At 36.2% G+C, this 10,917-nt stretch overlaps 1 protein-coding gene across 1 annotated transcript in view; it reads right to left on the reverse strand.

The window, feature by feature from the left end:
• LOC107714932 (inactive dipeptidyl peptidase 10-like) overlaps window positions 1–10,917 on the reverse strand; it is a 61,466-nt gene that overhangs the window by 21,727 nt on the left and 28,822 nt on the right. Inside the window, exons 6-7 of the mRNA XM_016520931.1 lie at window positions 5,958–6,010; window positions 5,293–5,374 (exon numbers count right to left, since the gene is read on the reverse strand). Coding sequence (XP_016376417.1) covers window positions 5,293–5,374; window positions 5,958–6,010 — 135 coding nt within the window. The remainder of the gene's footprint in view (window positions 1–5,292; window positions 5,375–5,957; window positions 6,011–10,917) is intronic.

The following is a 10,917-nucleotide window of genomic DNA, read 5'->3' on the forward strand; positions in this document are numbered from 1 at the left end:
CTTTATTTATAAAGCACTTTCAACACCACGACTGGAACCAAAGTGCTGTACAGAAAAAGATAAGGGGGAAAAAAAATAAGAATAATAAGAATAATATAAAAACAAATGAAAAATAATAAAGGTAAAAAATAAAAAAATACATGAATAATAATAGTAACAACAAATATCATACACAGCTAAAAAACATTGTCAAAAGCTAGAGAAAACAAATGAGTTTTAAGCGAAAACACCCAAAGTTGGAGAAGTTCTAATAGACAGAGGAAGGGCATTCCAGAGCCTAGGAGCTGCCACAGAGAAAGCACGATCCCCTCTACATTTTAGACGAGATCGCGGAACCATTAGGAGTAGTTGATCATTTGAGCGCAGAGATCTGCTGGATTGACAGACACTAATTAAATCAGTAACATAGTCAGGTGATAGACCATGCACAGCCTTATAAACATACAGCAACGCTTTGAAATGAATTCTGTATCGTACAGGTAACCAATGCAGTTTGATTAACACAGGAGTAATATGCTCTCTCCCCTTTGTACTTGTTAAAAGTCTGGCAGCTGAGTTCTGAACAAGCTGCAAACGAGAGAGAGAGAGCTGATTCAAACCCAGATACAACACATTACAATAGTCCAAACGAGATGACACAAAAGCATGAACAACCTTCTCCATATCTTCAAAAGAGAGGATGGCTTCAACTTAGATATTGACCTTAGATGGAAAAAGCTATTTTTAACAACACCATTAATTTGTCGGTCAAATTTGAGCTCAGAGTCAAAGATGACACCAAGGTTTTTTACACAGGACAGTTTCTTCCCAGGAACCCTTATTACCAAATAAAATCATCTCATTCGATTGAAGAAAATTATTTGCCAACCAGCACTTAACCTCTGTCAGACATTCATGCAGAGACTGCAAAGCATATTTATGGTCCTGTTTCAGTGGTAAATAAATTTGTGAATCATCCGCATACAAGTGATAATGAATCCCAAATTTTTCAAAAATAAAACTCAATGGCAACATATACAGAGAAAATAAAATTGGTCCCAGAATAGAGCCCTGAGGAACCCCACAGACAAGAGGAGCAGTAGAAGAAGAGTAATCACCTAAACTGACTGAAAAAGTCCTATCCTTCAGATAAGAAGAGAACCATTTAAGGCTAAGCCCTGAACACCAACATGATTCTTGAGACGAGCAATAAATATATCGTGATCAACTGTATCAAATGCTACAGTAAGATCTAACAAAAGTAGAACAACACAACTCCCAGAGTCAACACCTCTAAAAACACCCAAAGTTGGAGAAGTTCTAATAGACAGAGGAAGGGCATTCCAGAGCCTAGGAGCTGCCACAGAGAAAGCACGATCCCCTCTACATTTTAGACGAGATCGCGGAACCATTAGGAGTAGTTGTTCATTTGAGCGCAGAGATCTGCTGGATTGACAGACACTAATTAAATCAGTAACATAGTCAGGTGATAGACCATGCACAGCCTTATAAACATACAGCAACGCTTTGAAATGAATTCTGTATCGTACAGGTAACCAATGCAGTTTGATTAACACAGGAGTAATATGCTCTCTCCCCTTTGTACTTGTTAAAAGTCTGGCAGCTGAGTTCTGAACAAGCTGCAAACGAGAGAGAGAGAGCTGATTCAAACCCAGATACAACACATTACAATAGTCCAAACGAGATGACACAAAAGCATGAACAACCTTCTCCATATCTTCAAAAGAGAGGATGGACTTCAGCTTAGATATTGACCTTAGATGGAAAAAGCTATTTTTAACAACAGCATTAATTTGTCGGTCAAATTTGAGCTCAGAGTCAAAGATGACACCAAGGTTTTTTACACAGGACAGTTTCTTCCCAGGAAACTGCCCCAGGCAGTCATAGATATCATTAACATAACCCTTATTACCAAATAAAATCATCTCTGTCTTATCTTCATTCAATTGAAGAAAATTATTTGCCAACCAGCACTTAACCTCTGTCAGACATTCATGCAGAGACTGCAAAGCATATTTATGGTCCTGTTTCAGTGGTAAATAAATTTGTGAATCATCCGCATACAAGTGATAATGAATCCCAAATTTTTCAAAAATAAAACTCAATGGCAACATATACAGAGAAAATAAAATTGGTCCCAGAATAGAGCCCTGAGGAACCCCACAGACAAGAGGAGCAGTAGAAGAAGAGTAATCACCCAAACTGACTGAAAATGTCCTATCCTTCAAATGAGAAGAGAACCATTTTAGGGCTAAGCCCTGAACACCAACATGATTCTTGAGACGAGCAATAAATATATCGTGATCAACTGTATCAAATGCTACAGTAAGATCTAACAAAAGTAGAACAACACAACTCCCAGAGTCAACGCCTCTTAAGATGTCATTGGAGACCCTCAATAGAGCAGACTCTTTACTGTGGCTGGCTCTAAAACCAGACTGGAATCGATCTAAGATATTATTCCTCTTTAAAAAATCATTTAACTGCTCCAACACAATTTTTTCCAATACCTTAGATATAAAAGGCAGCTTCGAAATGGGGCGAAAATTACTCATGTTAAAGGGATCTAAACCATTTTTTTAAGGAGGGGCTGAATAACAGCATGCTTAAAACTAGCCAGAACAACACCAGATGACAGACTACTATTCAAAATAGAGAGAATACTTGGACCAATAGTGTCAAAAACCTTCCTAAACAAAGAAGAAGGAATGACATCACCTGGAGACCTGGTAGGCTTCATATGGGCAATTATATGTTTAAGCTGCTGCAGAGAAGTAGGCAAAAAACTTGTCAACTGATTAATAGGATCGGCAGGAGTGATCAGCTCATTGCTAGCAGATGAAATTTGAGATCTAATTCCAGCGACCTTACCAATAAAAAATGTAAGAATGCTTCACATATATCAGCAGAAGGAATGAGTGATGGGGTGGCAACAGGATTGAGCACAGTGTTTACAGTAGAAAAAAGTACTCTAGAATTATGACAGTTTCTGGAAATAATGGCAGAAAAATAATTTGCTCTAGCTAATTTGACAGCCCTTTGATATTCATTCAGACAGTTCTTCAAAATCTCATAAGAGACCTGTAATTTATCTTTAAGCCATTTACGTTCAGCCCTCCTGCACTCCTGCCTGAGAGCACGGGTAGTACTATTTAACCAGAGCTGTAATTTAACCTTGTTTTTTTTAGCCTTGAAAGGAGCCACAACATCTAAAATATCAGAACAAGAAGCGTTAAATTGATTAACCAACTCTTCTAAATCCATACTATGACAGGGAGATTCAAACAAAGTGAGTAAAGGAGAAACCTCAAAAGCTGCTGAAAAACTACTAGCTGTGAAAGGAGAGGAGAAAGGACACGAGATGCAACAGGAACAGAAACATTACTTAAAACATCACATGGAAAATTAGAGATAAAAAGAACAGTCTTATGATCAGAAAAAACAGTATCAACAATCTTCAGATTACCAACAGAAAACCCCAAAGATAAAATAAGATCAAGAGTATGACCATACTCATGAGTTGGACCAAAAACACACTGTAAAAGATCAAATGACTCTAATAAATTTAAGAAATCTCTGACCAAGGGCTTTGAAGGGCAACACACATGTATATTGAAATCCCCCAAAATTTAAATTTTGTCAAAAGAGGGGACAATGTCGGGTCTCGGGGCTGATCACCTGTTTCTTGTTGTCTCTGTGTTTGTGTTTTGCGTGGTTGTTTTGACAGCTCGCCATGTGCGCATATGTCAGCATGATTGTTTCCCCCGCCCTCCTTGTTATCTGCTCGCCTCTTGTTTCACAAATGGACCTGGGGTACTGAAAAAACTGCAACCAGCAGAAGAGAGTTCAGAGACTGAAGACGTGTCGCCAGCAATAAGCCAAGTCTCAGTAACAAATAAAAAATTTGTTCGTGAGAGGCAAAGAGATCATTCAGAATAAAAGTCTTATTTGCCAGAGATCTCGCGTTTATTAACGCCATTGTCATTGGAGTGGTGTCAGAAAAAGATGGCGATTAAAATTATTAACTTAAATTAAAATAAAACTAATATCATCCAATGACCTATGACTGTCAAGTCTGGTCAAGTCATTAAAAATTACAAAAATCAAAATAAATGAATTTAAATAATATAAAACATCTTTTTATTTAATGTGATTTAACTAAATTAAAGAAGCAAATGTTATGAGGTCATGTGACAAATTGTCAACATTTGTCAACAGTTGTCAACATTTACCATTTTTCTTAAGTTTAAGCCATACTACTAAAATACCTACAACTAAATATACTAAAACTTAATAAAAAACAATATGGATATATGTATTAAAGGGGTCATATGATGTTGCTAAAAAGAACATTGTTTTGTGTATTTGGTGTAATGAAATGTGTTTATGCGGTTTAAGGTTCAAAAAACACATTATTTTCCACATACTGTACATTATTGTTTCTCCTCTATGCCCCGCCTTTCTGAAATGCATCGATTTTTACAAAACTTTTACTTTGGTCTGAAAAGCGAGGTGTGCTGTGATTGGCCAGCTATCTAGTGCGTTGTGATTGGCCGAATACCTCAAGCGTGTGACGGAAATGTTACGCCCCTTGCCATATTGTGATGCCGTGTCCCGGCCAGAGCGAAGAGACAAAACATTAAAACCCATTACAAACGAGGCATTTGTTGCATCCAGTGGGGACATAATCACAGATTACTATGACTTATACTGTCTTTTTACACGAAGGATGGGTGCGGGGAAGGAAGGGGATGAGGAGGAACCAATGCATATGTGAGAGACGTTTTCCCGCATTTTCTCTCAGTGAGATGCGGAAACAGATGTCTGTATGTTAATGCACTGTGTGTGTATTGTCTGTCTCAGAAGATCAAAGTATCTGAGTTTCTTTTATCCTTACAAGTCTTTGCAACTTTACAGATCTTCTTTATGCACCAAGAGCTTGTAACACTCCAAAGAGAAAGGAAAAATTTAAATCGCATCATATGACCCCTTTAAAAAAAACACTAACAAAAATGACAAAAGGACAAAACAAGATTAATAAACTTTACCTAAAATGAAAATGAAAACTGAAGATATATATTTAAAAAATCTAACTCAAAATATTAACAAAAATGACAATAGTATATCAATGATACTAAAATAACACAGTATATACAGAGTTCTGTATACAGAGAGTATACAGAGTGTGTATTCAGTAAGCTAGTATTCCATTCCGAACACAACCTAAAAGTTCATTTTAAGGAAGCTCACTATAGAAAAATAGACAAAGATGGACGGTGGGTTCATCCTCACCAACTGGTTCCCTTGAGGTCCCCATGCTGCATACTGAAGTACAGATGTATCCTCCTCTGATGGGGTGAGGTCTGTAATCTCCCTAAAATAAGTACACAAAAACACACGCACCAAGATTGAACAAGATTGAACTATTACTTCACACGCATTTGAAACACTACACGGTACAAATTCGTAAGGTTCTGGGTCATTTTTAGATTGCTTGAAAGGGCTCGTAAAAACAGCACGATGCAGATGCAGAGTTAATACAAAATGAAAGTGAAGTATACAGAGAGGCAGGGGTCTGGTCATGCAATGAAACCACAGTTAAGGCTAAATGATTTGAGAATTCTGCCAAAACAAGCAAATGGGCTTCAAGACATTTGTTAAAGTTTCACTGCTGTTTCACAACCACAAGCAAAAAATCTCAGGCTTTTATCAACAAACAGAACATAGCAAATCCCCGTCAGAGCATTCAATAAATTGCAGGTTAGTGTAAAAACATTTCATCCAGCAGAGACCTGTCAGCTCCAGAACAAATAGTACCTTTCCATACTTTTAAATATTCAATGCCTGATGGATAACGTTGGATAAAAGCACAAACGCTGAGGGACCTCTGGACTGGTTTTTGGTTGTGCACATGCCCAGTGCAGGCCATGCAGAGAGGGACCTCCGTCTCTACCTACCCGCTGGCCACTGTGAAGATTGCAAAGGATGCTGTGAAGGACTGTGAGAATACCTGGAAAGGGGCAGAGGACATGGTAGATCCCTAAATTGTACACAAACACATGTGTATGAACGGAATTGCATACTATCACAGTACGCTTTCTGTAGTACACTCTTAAAAATAACGGTTCCAAATGGGTGTTTTTGCAGTGATGCCATAGAAGAACCATTTTTGTTTCCCAAAAGAGCCTTTCAGTAAACAGTTCCTAAAAGAACCATTTTAAGAACATTTAAAAAATCTAAAGAACCTTTTTCGACTATAAAGAACCTTTTCTGCATTTGAAAGGTTCCATGGATGTTCGAGGTTCTTTATATAACCATTGATGCCAATAAAGAAACTTTATTTTTAAGAGTGTATGTCTATTGTGGCCGCATTCAAATTTACAGAATGCATTTGAAATTTCAGGATTTCTTACTTAACTTGTCGAATTGTACAGTATAAGAATGCAATGCAATGCGTTCAACTTGACCATCCCTACGGTGGCCGTGAAGTGCAAAGCAAATCACAATTCTGAAAACAAAATAACAAATTACAAACGCAAATGCAAGTCTAAAAAACAAAATAACAATTCAGAAAGCACAACAACAATTCAGAAAACATTATAACAAGTCAGAAAACACAATGACAAATTCGAAAACAAAATAACAAGTCAGAAAACACAAAGACAAATCCGAAAACAAATTTACAAGTCAGGAAACACAACGACAAATCAGACAAACTGGAAGAGGTAGGTATAGTTTGAGACAGCGCCATTGGTTTGGGATTACTCACCGCTGACTGGACGAGACATCTGTCAATCAACGTATACAGGGAAGAACCAGCCGAAGAACAGCAGAGTCGTGGTAGAAAGTTCGGAGATGGTATTAAAGTAGCTCAGTTTAAATGTATTGTATGAATTGCCCTTACTCTGGAATATAAAATACGGAGTGTATATTTACATTTAGTTAAAAGTGGGTGTAAACTATAAGCTCCAATGGCGCAGATGGATAAACGCTTGTTGTTGGCTTATTGATGCAATTGACCCGGGTTTGAGCCTGCCTTTTACCGAACTTTTTTTTTCATTTAATAATTAAAATTAAAATTATAATTTACACTCAATACGTGATCGATCCCGGGTCAATCACGTCAATAAGCCAATGACACTCACTTATCCATCTGCACCACTGGAGCTGATGTTTAACAACCACTTTTAACTAAATGTAAATAGACACCCCGTATGTTTTATTCCATAGTAAGGGCAATTCATACAATACATTTAAACTGAGCTACTTTAATACCATCTCCGAACTTTCTACCACGACTCTGCTGTTCTTCGGCTGGTTCTTCCTGTATACGTTGATTGACAGATGTCTCGTCCAGTCAGCGGTGGGTAATCCCAAACCAATGGCGCTGTCTCAAACTATACCTACCTTTTCCGGTTTGTCTGATTTGTCGTTGTGTTTTCTGACTTGTTATTTTGTTTTCGAATTTGTCATTGTGTTTTCTGACTTGTTATAATGTTTTCTGAATTGTTGTTGTGCTTTCTGAATTGTTATTTTGTTTTTTAGACTTGCATTTGCGTTTGTAATTTGTTATTTTGTTTTCAGAATTGTGATTTGCTTTGCACTTCACGGCCACCGTACCTTCCATTTCAAGTGTGAAGTTTGATTGGGGTCGATAAGATTTTGTTATATTTTTGAAAGAAGCATTTATTTGATCAAAACTACAGTAAATATTGTACAGTAATATTGTAACTGTATATTATAACTGTTTTCTGTTTAAATATGTGACCCTGGGCCACAAAACCAGTCATAAGGGTCAGTTTTTATAAATTGAGATTTATACATCTAAATAAGCTTTCCATTGATGTATGGTTAATTAGGATAGGACAATATTTGGCAGAGATACAACTTTTTGAAAATGTGGAATCTGAGGGTGCAAAAAAACAAAATATTGAAAAAAATCACCTTCAAAGTTGTGTAAATGAAGTTCTTAGCAATGCATATTACTAATCAAAAATGAAGTTTTGATATATTTACGGTAGGAAATTTACAAAATATCTTCATGGAACATGATATTTACTTAATATCCTAATGATTTTTGGCATAAAAGAAAAGACGATAATTGTTTGTGTATTGTTGGCTATTGCTACAAATATACCCCAGTGACTTAAGACTGATTTTGTGGTCCAGGGTCACATATATTTAAAATGTAATTTATTCCTGTGATACAAAGCTGAGTTTTCAGCAGCCATTACTCCATTCTTCATTGTCACATGATCCTTCAGAATAATTCTAATTTGCTGCTCAAGAAACATTGCTTATTATCAATGTTAAAACAGCTAGGCTGCTTAATATTTTTGTCAAAACTGTAATGCATTTTTTCCCAGGATTTTTTGATCAATAGAAATGTAAAAAGAAGAACAACTTAATGCATCCTTGCCAAATTAAATTACTTTATTTTCTTCTTTAATTATTGAAAATAAATATTTAAACATGCAATATAGTGAGACCATGTGAGAACAATGTAGCCCAATGCTATTTATTTATTTATTTGTAAAAAAGGAGCCTGTATCATTCTATCATACTATTTTAAACAATAGTCTATGTATACTGTGTAGTATGCAGTATGCTTGAATTCCATTCTGAACAAAGCACGCGTTCACATTCAGTTTGCACCGCTCATAATCTCTTTCATTCTCTCACTGCATGACAACACAACTGTGGATTCTGGTTAATGGTTCATTTAAATTTCAATTTCAAGCTTCATTCAGCTGATTCATCTGAGGAGCACAGTGAACAAAAGAAGCAATTCTTTAGAAAACATTTGAATTTATTTCACAATCAGTAGCTGGAAGGGAAATGGGAAGGCTTGACTCTTATTAACAGTACATCACATGTATGGGGTCATACGACAGAATGATAGCGGCATATGCCCCGTCTCGATCAGCATGATCATTGGGGTCAATATCCTTCAAAAAAAAAAAAAACTGCATGCGCAACATCCACATATCAGCACGTCAAAGATGACCTAAATCAATAGAAGTGTCCTTTGGGCCTCTGAGGACAATTGTGCATTTCGGCAATAAGGCAGGATAGTATATTACAATGCATTTGGCTATATGAAGATATATTGATCAGTTAGGTCAGTAATGATTAGTATAAAATTAGATGTATTGATTGCTGCAGCATCAGAACAGAATGCAGTGTGACGACAAGCTTTGAACTGCACTCGTTTCCCAAAAGCCTAATAGGATTGAAAGTCATGCCCTGCACTGCATACTAAAAACAGAACAGCCGACTGTCGCACTGTCACTACTGTTCAGCAGTGATGTTAAACAATTATTTCATTAAGATGAATGTTTGAGGTCAGTAAGATATTGTTTTTGAAAGAAATTAATACTTTTATTCAGCAAGGATGCATTAAATTGATCAAAAGGTTGCATTAAATAGATCACAGTTAAAAAAAGATTTCTATTTCAAATAAATGCTGTTCTTTTAAACCTTCAATTTATCAAAGAATCCTGAAAAAAATGTATTCGTTTTCAAAAAAAACAAGCAGCACAACTGATAACAAAATTTTTTTTATTGAGCACCAAATCTGCATATTAGAATGATTTATGAAGATTATGAGTCACTGAAGGCTGCTTAAAAATTTAGCTTTGCCATCACAGAAATAAATAATATTTTAACATATATTAAAATAGAAAATAGTTATTTTAAATTGTAATCATATTTCACAATATTATTTTTCTGTATTTAAAAAAAAAAAAAAAAAAAAATCAGCCATGGCAAGCATAAGAGACTTCTTTCAAAACCATTTAAATCTTACCGACCCCAAGCTTTTGAACAGTATTGCATCTCAGTATTAAAAAGACAGACATAAGATTGTGTGGCAGGTGAAAGTTGCAATCTCAAAGTGTCTAGTTCTGAGTTTTAGCACATTTTTCTCTGAGGATATAAGACTATATGTGTGTTGATTATAGGAAAAAAAGATTGTGGTTTCCTGCTGTGAGTCATAAATCCTCTTTTTGCAAGGATTCTCAAAATTAATAACCCTTACGGTAAACAGTGGAAGAAATATTGCTAACGTGGGAATCTGCATCATTGTGACACTGGCATAGTAATCGCACTAATTTGCTCAATAACACTGAGCGCGGTACTGATGCCCACACAATTCTCAGTGCCAAAAGTGCAAGATCTGCCCTAGTTTGCCTTTCCGCCTGCCTTTTTCCTATTCGTTCTGTTCTCTGTTCTCGCTGACTGTAAAATCTTTTGATTCATGTTCATCACAACACGTCCTCCTCTGCGCTTTCAGTCTCAGGTTGCCCTGGTTCACAAAATGCGTACCTCTTCATTTCTGAATCTCTGTGGATGCTTTAGCTTTTATTCCTTTAACTTTGACTTCCTTCCTCCTTGGCTGTAAAAGTGATAGTCCACCCAAAAAAAGAAATATCTGTCATCATTTACTCAGCCTCATGTCACTGCAAATGCGAATGGCTTGCTTTTCCCAGTTTTTTCCAGCTGCTTTTTCTAGGCAATCACAATAACTAAAGCTTTCAAGATTTGAAAAAAGAATAAGATATACAAAAACCATGACTTTAATGTTTATTTTTTTCTTACATCTTCTTATAGTCGCATTTAGCAGATTAGAACTTGCTGATAATACAGTACACATTTTGCAACAATACAAGCAATCGAGCAGTTAAGATTTGCTATACACTAAATATATATCCTTTGCAGTATATATTTTTTTATATAACGCAACGCTGAACTCATATTTCATCCGCCCGGAACTGCTTCCGTGTACAACTGTTGGCGCAAGCTACATTAAAGTGATTATTACGTTTTGAATATGGATATTTTTCTTACAAAAATGCATCGATTTGCTACAGAAGGCCTCTGTTCACCCCCCGGAGCCGTGTGAGACACTTTTTTTTT

Source organism: Sinocyclocheilus rhinocerous, unplaced genomic scaffold (assembly GCF_001515625.1).
Source record: "Sinocyclocheilus rhinocerous isolate Xijiao unplaced genomic scaffold, SAMN03320098_v1.1 scaffold28, whole genome shotgun sequence".
Taxonomy (NCBI): domain Eukaryota; kingdom Metazoa; phylum Chordata; class Actinopteri; order Cypriniformes; family Cyprinidae; genus Sinocyclocheilus; species Sinocyclocheilus rhinocerous.